The 20,169-nt window shown below is 42.5% G+C and overlaps 1 protein-coding gene across 11 annotated transcripts in view; it reads left to right on the top strand.

The window, feature by feature from the left end:
* Nucleotides 1-20,169, top strand: part of nrxn2b (neurexin 2b) — a 715,289-nt gene that overhangs the window by 677,671 nt on the left and 17,449 nt on the right. For 9 of the 11 annotated variants that reach the window (XM_067579159.1, XM_067579157.1, XM_067579160.1 and 6 more), the window contains 2 exons: nucleotides 5,396-5,485; nucleotides 18,181-18,506. In XM_067579159.1, coding sequence (XP_067435260.1) covers nucleotides 5,396-5,485; nucleotides 18,181-18,506 — 416 coding nt within the window. The remainder of the gene's footprint in view (nucleotides 1-5,395; nucleotides 5,486-18,180; nucleotides 18,507-20,169) is intronic. The other 2 variants (XM_067579162.1, XM_067579165.1) reach the window with 1 other exon arrangement.

Raw genomic sequence — 20,169 nt, 5'->3', positions numbered from 1 at the left:
CCACGTGTAGATGACCCTGATGAAATCGCTATGACATTACTGTGGTTATTTTCTCACACTTGACAAAGCTCCTCTGAAGCCACAGAGGAAATTATACAACTATATTCAGTATTTTTCCAAAGGAGAAACACATTGAGTGCACATTTAGGGAAATCTTAGTCACATGTAAACATACAATAGCCACTGGTGTCCATTTGGCTATTATATCAGATTTCCTTGAGCGCCAGGTCGGATAGCATTGTTTCGCTGCCTTTCATATCAAGCGATGGGAATAGTCTTAGGAGCAGAGCGAGTGCGATAATGACGTTGGGGGAGAAGAGAAGGGCCCAGCTGTTTAATCTATCCCCCCATTCTCATGCAGAGCAGGCTTCAGCTGGTGCGGAGAAGAGCAGGAAGGGAAAAGTTTCACCGGTTCACTCAGAATGACTTATTTCTCCAAGGATCCGAGTGCAAACAGATGCAAACAAACAATCAGGACACGTAGGAATTCAGATTTTCATACACTGCAGTGTAGATGACACAAAAAGCTGTCCAACATAACTTTGTGCCATTTTTTTCTATGGTAGTTCTACATTCAATTTTGCTCAAATTAAACTCACAATCACATTCTGTTCTCCATTGTCGCTTCCCCAGTTTTCTTCGCCTTGTCCGTTTTGTTTTGAGTAGATGCACAAAACCAACCTTGGTTATTTTTTTGGTTGTTGATGAGGATGTTGTCACTCACTCCTGTTTGCCAGGGAAAGACTGCACACACATTTGCATAATGTACACACACTTCACTCATAGCATTTATTACTTTACCCACTTTACACTTAGTCAAACTGTGTGTGTGTGTGTTTGTGTCGTAATGGATGGCATTGCCTGGTTCACAATGTGGCACATTTAATCTCTTAGTAATAAACCCACTATGTTAGCAGGCAATGAAGAAGGATTGAGGGATAAAGTGAAGGTAAACAAAATAAAGGGAGGAAATTAAGGGAGCAAGTAAGAGAAAAGTGCGAGGATGGAAGAGGAAAGGAGGAGACTGTGGATGAAGGGAAGAAGGAATTGAGAGAGAAAGAGCAAACTAACTGCAGTTGAAGAAGGTGAAGAGGGAAAGTGGAGGACGAAAGGGGGGAAGTAGTGGATGGAGAAGGGAAGAGGAAGGAAGGTGCTAAGTAAAGAAGAAATAATGGAAAAGGAGTAGGAAGCGAAGGTGCCAGGAGAGAATGGTGCATGGGAGGAATTAGGGGAAAAAGAAATCAAAATGGACTTTGGCAGGAGGGTAAGAAAGAGGACGGAATGAAGCGTGGATGAAGGATTGTTTGAGAACAAGGGGGAGACAAGGACAGGTGCGGATGGAGGAAAAGAAGCAAGCAAGAATGAGGTAGAAGTGAGAAAGAAAAGGAAAAGGGATTAAGGAAAGAGCGATGGAAGTGAGAAAGTAAGGAAAGATTCTATAGAGGGAAAAAGGAGGCTGAAACCATTTAAAGGACCAGTGTGTAAGATTTAGGGGGATCTATTGGCAGAAATGGAATATAATATTCATATGTATTCATTAGTGTATAATCACTTGAAAATAAGAATCATGTTTTTGTTACCTTAGAATGAGCCCATTATATCTATATAGGGAGCAGGTCCTCTTCCACGGAGCCGCTATCTTGCGCTACCATATTTCTACAGTAGCCCAGAACGGACAAACCAAACACTGGCTCTAGAGAGGGCCTTTCACAAGTTTCACGGCCACCATAGGTTCTCCTACACGTTTGGACGGGGAGGGATATTCAGTTGGTTGCAATCTGCAACGTCACCGCTAGGTGCCACTAAATCCTACACACTGGTCCTTTAAGACATCACTTCCCGAGCTGTTTCCTGACTGCAGTGTCTCACATCTGCCACTAGAGGGAGAAGGACATCTCTCCAGCTGATAGTCCATATGAACTATTATTTGGATGATGAAAAGGATCTTTCATAGGATTAAGTTACTGGTGGTGACTGACATAGATCTACACTTTCCCTGCCTCAGTGTGATTCAGACAAGTTAGGAGAGGGAGAAGATTTAGTCAGGATTTGTGGACGAGATAGTAGATGCAGCAGTAGGAGGAGAATATACACTCACAGGATTGATTCATCTCACTAAGGATTACTGCCTCCCACTATTTTCCTTTCGCTCTGTTATTATTTTGATCGCCTTCTTCTCTGCAAACCTCCCTTCCCCCACCCACCACACCCCTCTCATTTTTTCCCATCTTTCCCTTTGCTCTCTCTACTCCAGCAGCAACAGTCTCTCCTCTTCTAGTTCAGTGATTGCTGCAGAGTGTCTATGTCATTTCTAAAGTGGGGTTGTCTGCCTGGCACAATGTAATTGCTGCACTGCTTTTCCAGGAGGCTAATCACCAAGTGGTACCTGGCTAATCTTAATATTTTCCAGTTTAATATTTTCACTATTGTGGTCTATTTACAAACAGCATGTTAGCATGATTTCATGGTCAAAAAGCTCCTAGTTACAGCTGTATAAGCCATGGATACAGCCACTATGTCTCACTTACCATTAGTGGAGTTCAGCTCCCGAGGCAGCCTGAAATGCTAAAAACACTGCTGTTGCTAGTTGCTACAGTAACAATGGCTTCGTATCAGTCCTACACATCAGCCCCCTACATGTTCGACATAAAGGTGTTTGCTAACTTTAGCTGGGACATTACCATCAAAAATAAAATGTAACTACTCAGCTCCTCTGTCCTCTGATGCTGGGGGCCAACGTAGTGATTTGTGCTGGTCTTTACAGTCAACAACATTTAACGCTTAACTTAAACATATTGTGTTTGCCACCAGTCCAGCCACTTTTTCTTGTCCAGAAATCGTGGGTGAAGAAACAAAGATGCGGAGGATCTGACTTCCACATAAACTGTGGAATAAGACCACCCTGTGGAATGTCTTTAATAGGCACATCAGAGGCCCAAATATTAACACCTTTAAGTGTGATGTGAACCATTGGTGTGATGTAATTGGTCACACTAATATGCTACAATACATTTTTCTCTGAATTTAGAACACTTTGCTGCCATTAGAGACGGGAAAAATGTAGTATGTTCCCAAAGAATATTTGTTATCACAGGTAAACCATTCATGCAATGTGAAATCTGGCAATTCTGTTTCTAAAGAGTGGCTTTCAAATCACTTAAACTAAAGGAAAATATAATAATAATGATTATAATGGTTCAACCTTTTAGACTGCTCAGACCCCCTGCAGGGTTAATTGAGGGATTATTGCAGGTAATAAAAAGCATCATTACCAGCAATTATATATTATAGAAACATCAAAACATCCAGTAACAATTTAACTGCTTCAGTTCCCTTCTGTCATTTCCTGCATCTGACCTGCACCTGTGAGTCACTCCTCACCCAGATGAACACACAGCTATAGTTGCAGTATATGAATGCCACTGAGTCATATGGCTCATTGGAACCACCTACTCTTACATGTTCATCCTGGCTGTCCTACACTTCTCCATCCATCTGCCATCTGTCATTCAATTTCTTCTTTCTTTCCACTGCCTTTCTTTTATTTTTTTTTCACTGTTGCCCTCTTCCTCATGCATAAACAACTGTTCACATAGTGTACAGTATGCACATGCACACACGCACACACACACACACACCTCCTCAGCCTGTGTGAGACATTATTGCGCAGGCAGGCGTGGGTAGAGAGACCCCTGGGGAGTAGAAGTAGGTACTGCAGAACTGAGAGGTGGTCTATTTTAGATCTCTGCAGCAGTACAGAGTGGGGGAGCAAAAATCAAAGGATACTAGTTAAGATGCAGTATATACCTTGAGCTCTTCTGTTTGCTGTTTAGACTTTGCTCCCAAACTCTTCAAGTCTTTCACGTGTTTCATATCATTTCGGCAGTATCTGTCCAGTCCAACGGCTCTGCAAAATTTCATGTTTCAAACCTCAAACTCTAATTTGCTCAGATTGTGTTTTCAGTAACTTTAAAGATATTGTATTGTATGATATAGTTATGTATGTGGTTCATTTTGACTTGCAGTGGCAAACTATAGCAGGACCAGGAGTAAACAGAATTCAGACTCACAAGTAGCTTGCTTTATGTGAGTTATTAGGTGCTTGGGTTAGTGGGAGGTAATTAAGTGCTCCAGAGTTCAAATAAAACACATGCTCTTTGGTGTGAACACTCTCTTGCAGTTGAATCGTGTCACCTTGTATATGGAGAGATACACATTTTCGATTCAATTTCTCACACCTGCGTGTTGTAAATTAGATAATTTCCAGTAAATTATAGTGATAATAGCATGTTCTTCATTTTCTGGGAACCCCCTGGAACTTTGTCCCTCCTCATGGACGCCTTGGGATTCCCTGACCCCATTTTTGGAAATCACTGCCAGCATAGCTCTCTGATTTTTAGCCTATAATCTGCAAATATTGCTGTTTGACATAGACAATAACTCCTAATTAAGCCTCTGACATTGCCACCACACTAGACTTCATCAAAGCCCCAGCCCGGCCGCCATCAGCCCTCATCTTCCTTAATTCCAGCTCTGTCTCTGTTGACGGTGTTGGAGATGTACGCAGCATGACCCCGAGGTTGATTGAAGTGAAGTGAGGGATAATAAGTTTGCACAGCGGCAATGAAACTTCTTTGACACGCTGATGAAGTGATGCTAATTGCCAAGTGCCACTGAGAAGTGCTCAATTAATGCATAAGGAAAAAAACCTGAGAAAAACAGAGTGCTGACAGTTTCACTAAATCCTTTTTGCCTTAGTTGAAGTAGAAGAGTCAGATCCAACAGATGCAGCACAGGCAGAATGCCATCCTGTTGTCGGATTTGTGAGGTGGTGATTTGCTAATCAGTGACTTTGTGTGAAACGGGAACTAAAATATGTCTTCCTTGAAGCAACCATGAAATGTGTTTTAGTACTGTGTGATTATCTCATGCTCATGTGAAATAACAATGGTTTATTGCTGACACTGAAATGTCTTTTTTTTCTGCTTTATTCTTCCACAGTGTAATAATTCTGTTGTTCAATGATTGCTGGTTCTGTGTGTGATTCTAGTTTAATTTACTTCATTACTGCTAATGCATTTTTAAAGTGTATTGACTTTGCGGATAGCTATCATAAGTTAGCAATTCTACAAATGCAATACTATATCTAAATAATTTATAAATCTGTTTAACTTAAAAAATCATTTAAACTCAAGGTAACTAGAATGCTGTTAACTTGCCTAACCAAACAAACCAGCCCAAAAGCACATCCTCAAGTTCTTCCTGTCCTAACTAAAGCTGATTTAAAGTACATAACTTGCTAAACATTTGCCATGTTGCCCTTCTAACCTCTAACCTTTCAACTTCCAGATTTTTTGTAACCTCTCTTAATTTGTCTTCTCCAAATTTCTTAAAGGGAACTTTGATAATGAGCGCCTGGCTATTGCTAGACAAAGAATCCCATACCGACTCGGTCGGGTAGTTGACGAGTGGCTACTCGACAAAGGTAATAAAATCCCTTTAACTCCACTAATGATCTAACCGCCTAACCTACCGTTAACCACCACTCTGGAGGAGGTGCAGTGCCACGCAACAAGGTTGAATGTGATTTGGCTCTTTAACAGACCTGTAGGTCCCCTCTCTAATCCTCAAATCTAACAAACCAAATAATGATTGGCTGATATATCATAACTCATCACTTTCAACTATTCTTTATTTCTATTAGTATGAAAACGAAACAAACAACATGGCAATAAGACATTGTCGGAAGATTTGTTGTTTTCGATCACATATTGTTACATTACAGCTTGCTGTGTAATAATTGGCAGTCAAAATAAACTACAGTATAGTGTTTTGAATAACAGCACCATCCTCTAGCATTGGGGTGCAGATATCCAGGGGACCATATCCAGAGCACCTTAAACTGGGGCTGCATCTCTTCAGAGGATTAACCCCCAAATAACCCGACATAACCCCCTTAATAACTTGACCACATGTAAATAGACTCTTGATTACGTTTGCTTCTTTCCTGTGTCTTTTGTTGGCTGAATGTGAACTTGCATTGACTATATTTAATCACTCATGAAAACAAAAAAATATATATCACTTTATAACTGGATTTTCAAGAAACAGAACCCCCCCATGGAAGTCACTAAAAGTTAAAGGGACTGTTGTTCAGTAGTTTGTTCAGTGATTAATCTACATTCATTGCAGCATGTGGGCGCCACTTTCCGCCCAACATTTATGCATAACTAGCCATAACTAGACCATCCAATGTGGTCCCATCAAAGTGATGACTCTTTAACCCTTTGAGTGCCGAATGTCCCAACCTCTTTGTCTTTGTCTTGTGCCGTGTGTTTGTGCTGCTGAAGGTGGTTGATTCTTTAAAAAAAAAAAAAAAAAAAAAAAAACTGGAATAAAATTAATTTGAAAGAAAGTTAAATGCAGCTGAGTCCCAAAATAGTTTCCGTGTTGCAGTGAAAGCATTGCAGACACTCATTTCTCATGCACTTCTGTGCGTATTGTGAAGTCTGGTAGATTGAAAATCAAGGAAGCGTAACTAGAGTATTTAGTGTATAAAATCGACCATGTAGAGATGAGAATCTATGGGTTTTGTGTGGATTATCAGAATGTCCAAAGCTAGAGACTTTACAGCAAGTTTTGCATTAGCTTTTCTATTTGCATAAGAGATGTATTGAGATTATGAATTAAGAGTTTTAAACATTAGCCAATTAGCTCTAGGGGCTCCTTTGAAACGGTAGTGTCAACGATAACACATGCAGGGATGAATTCAGATGATAAAATTTGTCTCCGAGAGCAAAATAAAGTATTAATGCATCAGACAAACAAGATAAATGAAGCGCTTGCATATTTATTTCATGGAAACAAAACAATCCTTGCATTCATCTCGAGCTCCTATAAACTGACTTCTCTGCTCTCCTCCGGTGCGTCAGGGAATGCACTTCTGCTGAGGGTAGTTAGGACACAAATCAGAATTAAAAAGGCTTGGGAGATGAAAGTTGAATGAAAAACTGGATCAATAAAAAATGACTTACCCACTTATGAAATGATTTGTGCATGCTATGAAACTCTAAAGAGAGTGAAACTGAATGTATTATTCTCTTTCTTCTATAGCTTGAAATGAGTCTGTATCCAATCATTTAGAGGAGAGCATTGGGATAAAGTGGGAAGACGAAATAAACAAATAATCTCCATCAAACCTCAAGTGGGGGCTTTGATCAGGGCGCATATTCAGAAATATGTAACTTATTTGTTAATTTGATTGGGTGTGTTAATGAAATGTCATACACACGTCATGGACTGAAGAGGCAAAGTGGTTTCTAAGATACTGTTTGCATAAAGGACATATCAGTCTAGATAATGAGGGGGATTAGCGGACATTTCCCAGCTCAAAGGGTTAAAGGCTGTTTGTTGCTTTGATAAGGAAGCGGCTAGAACTTAAAGCTGAGAGACCTCTAAGCAGAATCTAACCACCTAACAGCAAATCAAACTCCACCCACACTAACCGCTGAGGGCTTCTCTCATGACACCCCACCTTCCACCGCCAGCCGAAAATTGAAACAATTTGACAAATTTCCAGCTTTGCCCTGCTGGTAACAAATTCAGAGAGCCCTCAGTTATAACCCTGTTATAAATTATGTTTTAACATTTGAAAATTGCAATTTGCAATTGGACCTGGATGTCAGTATTTGGAAGAACTTGGACAGGTAGCAGCGATTGCTCGAGACAAAAACTAAATAAAAAAGCTAACTAAGTTCTAACTACTACTAAAAGACAAAAATCTCCAAGTGGCAACTTCCTCCCCTTGTCTCCACATCCCTGTACTGCAAAACTCAGAGGGTTAAAACAAAGCAAATAACTGAACACCAAATTCAAAAGTGACGCACCTGCTCTGGATCATTCAAACAAAATATATTTGAAGAACTCAATGAAGGTCCCTTTAACATTTATTGTTTTCACCACTGAGGAAATGGAACATGTTTTTTGTGTTTAAATGTTCTGTACTGTATGTCCTTTGTTATGCAGGGTGAATGGTGTATGAGCGTTGTGTGGTAAACAGCCTGGATCATTCCTCTTGTAATAGATGTCCAGTAATGGTCCAGGCTGTGTTTTGCTCTCCAGTCTCTGGCGACTTCATTTCATTAATGCCTCAAATGGTCTTAACATGCTTCAGAGCTCTTGGCCAGACTGCACAAAACAATCAGCCCCATGGGTCTCCTCTCTCTGTGCTTTTAATGTTTTGTCAATTCTGTAAAATTCAACAAGCATGAAAGACCTCCACGTCTTTCAGATCTCACTGGTCTTAGAACTGCATCATTGATCTCAAGACTCGTGCACTTGTGGAAGTCATTGGAGCCAGCAGTGTCCTAGAAGAGAGCTGCACTGTGTCACCGCATCTCATTCTGAAGCCCTTATCCCATCTCCCCTACTGTGTGTGAGGCAGATCAGAGTGAACATCTCTAGCTGACTCTGTGCCTGCTGACTAAATCCAAAATGGCAGCCATTACAGGGACCCAATGGAGGGGAAAAATCAGAGTCCCAAAAGTTTTCAACAGCTCCATCCAAGCCAAAACTTACTCAGATGCGTCCTCTTTTCCTTGCATCGCTCTCTCTCTCCTCATGATAGATCTGTCATCCCAGGTTTTCTGCTATTTATCTGCCCTTCATAGCTTTTATTTTTTCCTGTCTCTCCTTAGATCCTCCTTTATTTTTTCCTCAACTACTGCTGCCATCCTTCACCAAAAACCTCACAGGCATTTCCCTACGTCAGTGTAGTTTGTTTCTTTAGAAACAATAACAATGTGTTGCAGTTTCCTGATGTCATCAGGGAGCTCCACTCAAAAATAAAAATTACAAATAACCAGCAAGAATCAATTTCCCTTAGCTGTTCCCTTTAGCAGATGAGCAAGGATGCGAATAAAGCTCCCCAAAGAATCGGAGCTTTACATCTTCTTCTGGCAAGAAGTCTATCCCTCTGGAGCTCTCCAACAGCAGGACGATCAAGCTCTGAGATGAGCTACATGAGCACAGGAAGGAAGAGGGAGGAGGAACAGTAGGACACCAGGTCTCTGTGGCCTAAAAAGCAAGCTTCCACAACCAGGTTTAATGTTCAGTGTTTAATGGTGTGGTGTGAGCTCCCCCTTTCCCTAATCGAAAGCAATCAAGTCCTCCCACTTGGTGTGGGGCCAGAACCCAAATCAACATCTCCAGGCCAGGCATTGGTCCAGATCTGCTATTCCTGATTCCAGCTTCATTTCAGAGATTCTCTCACATCAGGCCACAGTCAAATCTGTTTGAGTCTCTTTCAGCCCCCCATGATGAGCTTCATATCCCGCTGACTTACTATCTTGTTTTCTCATTTTAGCCCTCTGCACTATTATGGCCATTTTGAGGGAAGTGGGGTGAAATTGTTTGAATTTTAACATGCTTGCTCATGAGCAGAAAAGTAGCTAGAAAGGGGCTCTGTAGCTGCAATGAAGAGACACTTTGCTGTTATTTCATGGTCCCCTACCATGAAATGGCCTAAAAACAGCACAGTCACAGCTGGAGTGAATAAAAAGAGAAAAGATTGTCCCCTGCTAACCACCATGCTATCTCTCTCTGTGTCTCTCCCTCGACAGTATCACTTGTTTAAGATCTACGTACAGATATAGGATCAGAGATAGAGACACATCTGAGTCCTGCAGATTTACCACCACAATCTTGGCGCCCTCAGCTGTCTTCAAGGACCTCAGGGCTTCACACTGCCTCACAAGGCTTTCAGTCTTAACTTCATGCTGCATTTGGCCCCTCATCTCCATTGTCAAACACAATTAATTCATAGTGTTCTACCCAAACCAGCCCAACTTCTGAGGAGTAAAATAGCAAAACGCTCTTAATTACCAAAGAGAGCCGTGTGCTGAGGAGATAACTTGGGAACACTTCATAATCGACTTTGTCAGCATCCCACCCCACCCCCATTGTGCTCCAGTCTTCTTCGACTTTCTCCCTCCTTATTCTTTTTTTTTTTTTCTTTAGAGAAGAAAATGGAAATTGGGGGAGTTCTTGTTTGTTGATACACATACTAGAAATTCTGCAGGCGCATGAAGGCTTTGTGAACACAAACCCATAAAGACTGTGTGCAAATGGTCCAACTTTCTGTTCTGCACATCACAAAGTAGTGTATTGACAGAGGTGAATTGTGGGCCATCCCTCCCACCCTGCAACTCGACTAAGAGAAAACATTTCAGATAGAAGCTCCTTGCAACCATATGGCATCCTTCCTCTCTGAAAGATAACAGGAGTGGAAGGAGGATGAGAGAGGCGTAACGATGAGGGTGGTGGGAGAAAGATGCTGCTCTCTCTAGCTGCAGTCCTTTTCATATCCCATCCACCGTAAACTGAGATCATCCTTTTACCTCCCCATCCCCCCACTCCAATCTTCCTCTGCCTCCCTACAGCAATCACCTCCTCCAGGTGATTGCCGCTCACAGCCGGGGAGGGGCTAAGCCTTGCGAGAGCACAAGCCCTCGTCCCCTGCCCTCCTCTCCACCTACATTCTGGGGGTTGTAGCAGACGTACAGCCATTATTTCACAGCCTCCGACAAGCAATCTGTGCATTAGCAAGCCGAGCGTGGCCCAAGCCCAGCCCACTCCCCTGTTTGGCTCAGCTCAGCTAGTAATTACCGACCACAGCTCATCTGAGACAAGCCATTTCTCTCTGTTCAGAAAAAAAGCCGAGGATGGTGCAACGATGCAAAGCTGCAACTAGATACTTGCTATTACTCCTGTTACTGCAACAGCTTCTAAGGCAGTTCACTTTTCCCAGAAGAAGTCATCTCAATAATATTCTGTCCTCTATTTGTAACTGACATCAGAAAAGTGTGATGCAACCTGTACCCAACTGATAAAAGCTTTTAAATGTGCAGTTGGGTCTTTTGTTAGAAAAATCGTCAGGCACACAGGAAGTGATGTCTTTTACATTTCCCATGACAGATAGAATACAGACAGTTGTTAGTACAGTAAAGCCACTCTGACTGATCAGACAAAAGTCAGCCATCCATAAAATTTCAAACTTTGTTAATAGATGAAGACTAATCTCAATACAACCAGGTAGAGCCTCCAGTTGTTCACAACTTTCGTCTCATTTTCCTAGCTTGGGCTATCATTTTTATGGATTATGATGAACACACTCACCAGAATAATTGCTGAGACTTGGGAACACAGTGACAACTCTATGAAGTCCAAGCCAAAAGTTCAGCCACTTTACTTTTGGAGGTAACAAACCTGAGTGAGCGCACCTGAATTGTCCCTCAAATCCCTCATTACCTCATGAAAGACTGAAAGCAAAGAAATCAATTTACTGTGGGCGTCAATGATCACAAGCATGTAGATTTTGTGAAATCACTACAAGGTTTCTAGGAAAATTTTCAATCCTTTAGAGTTTTGCTTTTCTAGTCAGTGATGCGTCGCCTGCTGTCCCACAATGCTTTGAGAAACAATTCACTGGAGTCAGATAGAAAATAGATCACATCTGACAAGTCCCATCTTGATCAGTGGGTGTTCACAGTTACACAGGAAAACTGTGTGCACATACAACTATGTTTGAACCAGGAAGTCATTCTGTGAACTGATACAATGGACAGTTTGGGACTGTCCACCTTTTTCTGTTCCAAATAAAACTAAATTAGGATTTGTTTAAAACCTGTCAGATCAACTGACTGTTCATTTTTCTTGCCCCCTCTGACTACTTTTTAGCATTGTCGCTGTGTTCCCAGATCTCAACAATTAACTTGGAGAATATCATCTATCATAACAGATAGAAATGATGGTCAGTTCTACAAAAATAAGACACCAGTTTTGATCAACTGGAATTGTTATGTAGTCTAAACCAATCAGTTTACAAAGTACATAGTTTTTTCAGTATTACAAAAAGTATAGATTACATTGTCTCCCTCTGACTTTTTCTCAAAATACGTCTATTTCACACCAGCACTTGACAGCTCGTCTAGCTGAGCATGTTATTTCAGTGCTATATATACCTACGTCCTCTATATGAGCTCCTTTTCTGGTCAAACTGTGTGACATGCAGCAGGAAGCTATGGCCTCACACTAAGACAGGTACATATCATAAAACCCTGTCATTACCACAAGGTTAACCATATGATTAGCTGGCTACACTTGACTCACTTGACTGCTCTCACCAGCCATTCAGTATCCCTTACACGGGAAGCACTTCAGTGCACCGTCCTGTGCCTCTGCTTTTTTTTTCATTTTTTTTACTACCTCACTATTCTTCCTTCTACTTCTTTCTTGCCGTCTTACTCATGTGTATTACTGTACATCTTTATCTTCCTGAGCCACTGTCTTTTACTGCATCTTTCCACTTGTTCTTTTTATCAAGCCTATCATCTACTCCCTCCATCCCTCCCTCCATGCCCTCACTCTGTCTCTTTGACATTCTATCCTCATGCAGGTTCGCTCTTTCTGTCATACTCGTCTGTCATCCTGCCTCCCTCCTGTCATCTCTCATGTCCCGATTCTCTCAGTCCAACCTCTTCTTTTGTCATTTCTCTCTCTCTCTCTCTCTCGTTCCCTCTCTCTCTCACTCTCTCTCTCTCTCTCTCGCAGGCATTCAATAGATAATTCCTATGGAAGGAGCAGCCCTATGGTCAGTTTTGCCTGTAAAAGAGGACTAAATTACATGCCACATACCAGTTTCTTTAATAGGATTGATGTACTTGAAACAGCTAAGTTCTGTTACAATTACTGTACATCTTCTGTTGTGGGACACTACTGAGGACAGTCTCATTAGAAAATGACAGGCCTGTGTAGGATGTACAGTAGTCTCCCTTCATATTGATTTCCTGCCAGCTATGGGGGGGGGGCACTGCACGCTGCATTTCACGGTGCATTATAAATGTAAAAATAACCTCTCTCCCCCAGCTACACCAGATGCTGTGACATGCAGGGGTCATTACCGCAATGATTTGGCGAGGTAATCGAAGTCAGAGCGCTTCTCACTCCTCCATGACGCCTGCTAGGCTATCAGCCACTAAGCCCCCCCAGGGTGATCCAACCAAAGGCGCGCGTGATTGCAGATGATAAAGCCTGTAGAAATGGTCGTTCCCGCCTTCTTATACCCCGATCCCCTATTTAAGCAGCAACGAGCGTACAGCTTCTAGCCAGGATAACACGTTTTCCATGGCTGTAGGAAAGAGCAAAGATTTACCAAGCTGCACTACCTCTGAAGCACTATTTCTAGTCTACAAACCTTTGAAATGGGCAAAAAAATACATCAACAAACATCAACAATCTCCACTGACAACTTAGCCTTGAGATTTACATGACTTTAAGTATAATATATGTTTGACTGCTCAGTCCTTCTCATGCTGCCTCTCCACTCTCTGTTGCTTTACTCTCAGTTTCCAACATGTGTCTATGCATATCCCTTCATTATCCAGAGCTATTTTTATTCACTTTGTTGTGACAAGTTTGAGGGGCACTGTGTGCTACTTAATGTTTTCCATATTACTCGGTGGCTGTGGCTCAGGAAGTCACCAATCAGAAGGTCGGTGGTTCAATCCCCGGCTCCTCCAGTTGGATGGAGGGATAACATAGACAAGAGATAAGATAGATAAGCGGTGCATCAAAATAATTTGAGTAATTCCTTTTCAATTTTACACTGTTGCACTATGTGTAAAATGTCTACGTTGTCAGAACATGCACAAAAAGGTTATTATAATTCATTCATAACATTTAAGTAATGTAGCTGACTACATGAGCTGTCTTGAGTCATGACAGTCCCATCATTAGCTATGCTACAGTTTATGGGACAGTCGTGACTCCAGGTGGCTCTCTGGCTTTGGCTGTCTTGTAGTTTATCCAAACAAGCACATCTACAAGATGCACTTTGTTGACAAGATATCATATCATTACAAGAAGTGCAGTCATGGCAGTCAACAGAACAATGTGCAGCTTTTACATTGTTCAGCCTGTCCCTGTCATGTAGCCAGGTAGCTAACACTAACTTAACTAGCTGTCTGCAGATATTAGGCTGATGTCAAGAAAAATGAACAGGAGGAGCAGATTAATTAGTGTGCTGACCTTTCTGCTCTATCTGTGCAGAAACTGATTATTAACTGGGTGTCCGTGCTCTATTAGTAAAGGTTCTGGTCCTGACAGTCCTTAGCTGTAAGGGGTAGCCTGTGTCTTTTTACCCATGCTAGCAGCAGCCATGCTATGGGTAGCAGTGATTGTTGCTCAATCCACCAATTTGGTCCAGACTGAAATATCTCAGCAACTATTTGTTGGATTGCCATGAAATTTGGCACAGACATTCATGTTTCCTTCAGCATGAATTGTAATAATTTGATGGCCCTGACTTTCCATCTAGAATCATCATCAGGTCAAAATTGTAATTCATCCAGTACTTTGGTTTATGAATAAATGCCTGAAATAACATTCACATCAGCCACACTTGTACTTTGTATTGAATGCTGATTAGCAAATCTAAACATTGAAACCCACTGAACTAAGATAGTAAATGTAGAAAACATTTTGTCTGCTACACATCAGCATGTTAGCATTGCCACTGTGAGCACATTAGCAAGCTGATGTTCTGACTGTGTTGTTGTTTTAATCGTATTTTAGACTTGCAGGGAAGAAATCAATTAAAAATTGTGCCTAAGCATGAATAAACTTTCGATTTTTACCTTTTAGTTGTATTGCCCAGTGCTACAAGACAGACAGATGGATGGACAAACAGATACATGGATAGATGTATCAAGCTTGAGTCTCAGCTCAGTGTCTGCAGTAGCTCACTGCATAAGCCTGACCATCACACTCTGCACTGTAGTTAATTAAGGCTTTGTGTACGGCTGTGAATGCCTGTTATAATGAGTAGCTGGCTGCCTGCCACCCCCACTCATCCCAACCGCCTCACCCCCCTCCAGCCCCTCCCATACCAAAGCCTCTGCCCATTAAATGCCTATCACCTTAAGAGCTCTGGGGAGGGAGGCGAGGCAGCAGGCACCCAATCCCACCAAATTGGTCCAATAGACTCTCATCAATATGAAAACCCCGTGTGCTGTGCTGTCTACTGCACACACACAGCTGTCAAAACACACACATACACACACAAAGAGAAAGGCGTATGTAAATAAATGTTGGGCATATAGACACTACTTGAAAAGGCCAGCTATCACACACATAAAGGTCATTTCACTGACATATTTCATAAGTTATTACACACACGCACACACACCCTATCTTCAGCTGCAGCGCCACATCCAGCTCTGTCATATTAAGCGCTGTGATTGCTTGTCATGCAGGGTCTGCTTTTTCTACCCTCCCGCCCCTCCACTTCACCCCACTCATGGCCGCCGCCAAAATTGGCTCTAAAACCGCATGTCACTTTTGATTTGACCCGGCAGACCCTGAAACAATAACTTCATCAGGGCCTGTTAGAGTCTCATCCTGACCAGACAGCTACAAAAACAAACACTGATTCCCCTTCATCTAGTCTAGAGGGCACCTTTCTTCTTTCTTGTTCTGTCTCTTTCTCAGATGGGATGAATGCATAAATGGCCATCACAATGCTCTCCTGCACTCAAGGCTCATCTCCCCTCACTTTTTTTATGAAGGAGGACATTGTCACAAGCTCTACTAGCAATACAGGATTAAACAGGCCATGGATGCTTGGACTCTTTAAGAAATATGTAACGATACACCAATGTATGTGCATTGACTTTTGGAGGTATCACTAATCCCCCCTACTCTGCATCATAATCATAAGCCGCTTGTCAATATGGCTTACTTATGACTGTGTCACTGGCTCGGAGTGTAACTGTGACACCAATTCACTTAACTCCTCCGAGTGAACTGTCCTGTCTGAACAGATCATCTTCTAATGTGGAGATGCTGCTCACATACACACACAGAGGAAAGTCGGCCGTTTCTAGAGGAACTTGAGCTGTTTGGTAAACCAAGAGGACCGATAGCTTTCAGGAATACAGAGATGATGTATGTCCTCAACTTCTGCCGTACTCCATGACCCTTCCACTGTAGAGTGGGGGCCCACTGGGGCTGCTTGTGTGAAATGGGAGACCCTCTGGTCAAACGTGTGGGTGTGTATGTACATGTCCTCTTGCCAAGGACACTGGAAGAGTGATACAGGGGGCTATGAGGTGGGCTGAGACTGATTTTGTGCATTTCTGAATGTGATCCTGTCTGTGTTCTTGATCTTGTTGTTGAAAGTTTCTCTCTGCACATACACAAGCATGGTTATTCTTCTGTATTTTATTTGCTGATGTCCACAATTTGACAATCTGTCCCTGCCATCCTCTCCCATCCCCTCTTTTGTAATATCACTCCCACACCAAACATGCTCAGTGATGAGATAATAGAGTGAGACTCAGCAGTGTCTACAGTGCATATGCCAGACATTAAATCTCATCATTATAAAGTTAGGAGATGGGAGCCGGGTCCCTTGTGGGCCCCTGACGGGCCTAATGATCTAATAATGGGATGACATGTGTAATGGCCCATCTCAGTGGAATATATTTATCTCTCAAGCACTTCTCTAGAAAACATACTGATACACGTATATACTGAACATGTGTTTTTACGCCCACACACCCACACGGATGTGCATCAATAGACATTATTTTCTGATAAGCCCACCCACATTGGTGTTTCACATACGTCAAATCGAGTGTACCGATATAGACTGAGAGTAAATCATAATTACAGTGATGAAGCACCCTCTCAGCTCTTTTAATTGAAAACAAATGAGACCCGGGCCTGTCCCCAGTGTCTTGTGCTATGCTGATAGGTAGGAGTATGTCCCACATAGAAAACAACAGCAACATTCAAAAGACATTCAGAGGATTCATTTGTCATTATTAAACACAATTACACATGCACAAATGCAAAAATACACTGGATTGAATATCATCCATATTCTCCCGTACTGTACCTGTGTAAGTAATAAATCTGCATACATGCATCCACACATGCACATATACACACTCCCATCAGGCCAGAGGGGTCTCTCATTACAGAAGTCCATAGCCTGCCATCTCCAGAGAGTCTATATTTCACTCTCAAATGCACACATTAGTGTAGTATTCCTTTCACAAACAAACATGCTCCCTCTTTCCTTACAGGGATTGATTAATCCATAAAAAAAAGCTCTCTGGCTTCTCCTGTCCTTCTCCTCTAAATAATTACCCCATCAAGTCTGTTTTTAACCTCCTTCCTTCTAACAGTATCCCACAATAACACTCCCCACGCTCCACTCTGCTCTCCTTTTTCCTCCTCTCCACACGAGTCATCGTAGGGGTCAAAGTTTGCATCAGTTCAAGTGCCATGGTGGGATGTGTCTGTGGAGAGCAGGGTTACAAGAAAGAAAAATTATAAATAAAACCTAAACTGACATCAGCTGAATAAAATACAAGGAGAAAAACTACACCCATTAGACCGCCCCCACTCCACCCCTTCACCACAAGTCCTGGTAACACATTAGTATTGGACCCTGGTTAAATGGTCGACCCTATCCTCCCTTCATCCATCTATCCATCCAGATGAATAGTAATGACCACAGAGAGAAACAGCCCCTGCTGAATTAAACATTTCCTTCCAATGAGGATCTTATTTTCCCCCTTTGGATGGCAGAGCGGGGCGACAGTTTTTCTGCTGGCAGAGGTACTTTATCATTGTGCAGCTCAGGTGCATTGGAGGTCAATGACACAGACCCAGCATTGTTCTAATATATTCCATTTCAGGGCAAATGAGATGCATTTCACAGTGCACCTTCAGTCTCAGGGTCAAGCCGCAACTGCCCCTGCAATCTATTTGACTGCCAGATTCAGGCTGCCTCTCTGAGAAAGTGGCACGTGCCCAGCCCCATAATGGCTGCACCTGCAGCAAGCCAGGGTCCAGGCTCTCTAAAGTGTTACCCAGGAAATCCCATGTGACCGAAACAGTCCCTCTATCTCCCCTGTTTCACACTGCGTCTGTGTATTGCTTTGTGTTTCATGTGCAAGCTCACCCAGAGACCATGACTGATTTGTACTCTCTGCCCTCTCTCTCTTTTTCTTCCCCTTTTTCCATGATTTCTCTTTCTCTGTCTCTCTGTCCTTCACTTCCTTTCACTTCCCTCATTTCTCCGTCCGTCCTTTTTCGTCTCTTGTACATCAGGTCGCCAGCTGACCATCTTCAACAGCCAGGCGTTCATCAAAATCGGTGGCGGTGGAGAAAAGGGGCGCCACTTCCAGGGCCAGATTTCAGGCCTGTATTACAACGGTCTGCAGGTGCTCAAACTGGCAGCCGAGGGCGACCCCAATGTCCAGACCCAGGGTAACCTGCGGCTGGTGGGTGACGTGCCCTCGGTGCTCACTACTGACACTACCTCCACCACCCCGCTGGCTGATATGTCCACCACAATCATGGAAACAACCACCACCATGGCCACAACCACCACCCGCAAACAGCGCTCGCCCACCATGAGGGACAGTGTCACACAGGTGAGCAATCCAGAGTTTGTAATCCAAGCTTGTTTACATGATTCATAGCAAGAAGCTAAAAGAACAAACTGTATCTTAAAAAGGACTGCAGTTTGAGTCATTGAGCTGGGGAAATGTTTTAGTGCAGTGCGTTGTGATGGAACACTGCCATTTACTTTTAATTGGCTTTCTAAAGTTCCTCCAAAATCTCAAAGTGCTGAAAACAATATTTGAAAGATTAAACAGCATGGCCAAGTAACCAGATGGCCCTGCTTGGACAAGTAGATGTGCATTTCAAACGAAATCATACGTCAGCAGCAAGGTCAAACAGTCACGGCCTGAGCGTGAGTGTTTTCTGTGTGCCTCCCCTTGTTAGCTCAAATCCACATTCAGATGTTCAAACAGCCCTCAGCTCGAGAGCGAGTTACATAACAGCATTGTGTGGTTCATCCTATTAGACCAATCAACACTGCAATTTTGATTTTCTCGGAGAAGATATGTCCGAATAAACCCTAGACATGTAGGATGCTATGAATTACAGCACATCCAGACCGATCAACAAAGGCTGAGGGAGGGGAGTAACAGCACAACAACTTGGGTGCTATAAACTTATATTTATGACCGTCCTTCATACATGTGTGAAAGACTGTGATTTACTGTCTGATGATTATCCACATGTGCTAAAGGCAGCCATCACCATCATAGTAAGCAATAATTAGCAAACAGTAGGAAAACACTGTTGCCCACATACTGGGAGATGGGAGAGGTGGGTCATGCAGACCCACCACTCTCATAAAAAGAGCTGATAACAGGCTCCATGTGTTCCAGGGGGGATATGCTCCAGTTCACGCTCAATATCATTCACTACAATCTGTGTGTTATGCAAAAAGACCTTGCTGCATAGCAAAAGATGCAAGCTTTTCTTCCATGTTTATGCAGGATGTACATGATGTCAGCTATTTCTGTCTTTGCAATCACTTGGTAATGTAACTACTTGAAAGCTCTCTTCTTTAAACTTCAACTGTCCAACGAACTTTGATGTCACAGGAAACACATAGGCGAGGTGCCAATTACCAGTGCATTTCTCTTATTCTGTTGTGTTCATTAGTGCTATTCATGTCCACAGAAGCTTATCTGAGATCAGTCAGCAAAGGTATTCATGCTCATCCCTGACAACCATGATCAGCAGATTCAGAATATATTTAGACCAGCTCACTCTTTGTCCCTTTATCATCATCTCAAACCATAGCAGATTCTCTCCTTTGAAAGTCCTATCAGCCTCCTTTTGAATAAACGCAGCGGTGCCAATTATGGTGAAGTCAAGGTGAGGCTGTTGATGGCACAAGTGCACAATTCAAGTCACTTTATACTGCAAACAACCAGTTCAAAGAAAATCAGAATGTTAGTTTTGCATCAACTGTTTCTTTGCTGGTACTTTTTTGTCTTCCTCTTGTAAAAGTCACTTATGGAGCCTCAAAGTAGTGCTCCGATGCCAGCTGACAAAAGATATGAAAGTGGTCATGTTCAAAAACGTTCACCCCAGCACTTGCTTTTAGTCATGGTTGTTGTTGCCATGTAATTACAAGCAAGGAAGAATTGAGGACTTTGAGAGGTCAGTCAAAGCTTCTGTACAGACATTGTCTCCAGCGTGCCCAGCTGGCATGACTTATTTGGATGAATGCTC

Source organism: Thunnus thynnus, chromosome 22 (genome assembly GCF_963924715.1).
Source record: "Thunnus thynnus chromosome 22, fThuThy2.1, whole genome shotgun sequence".
NCBI classification, from domain to species: Eukaryota; Metazoa; Chordata; class Actinopteri; order Scombriformes; family Scombridae; genus Thunnus; species Thunnus thynnus.
This window is presented reverse-complemented; position numbering and strand designations above follow the sequence as displayed.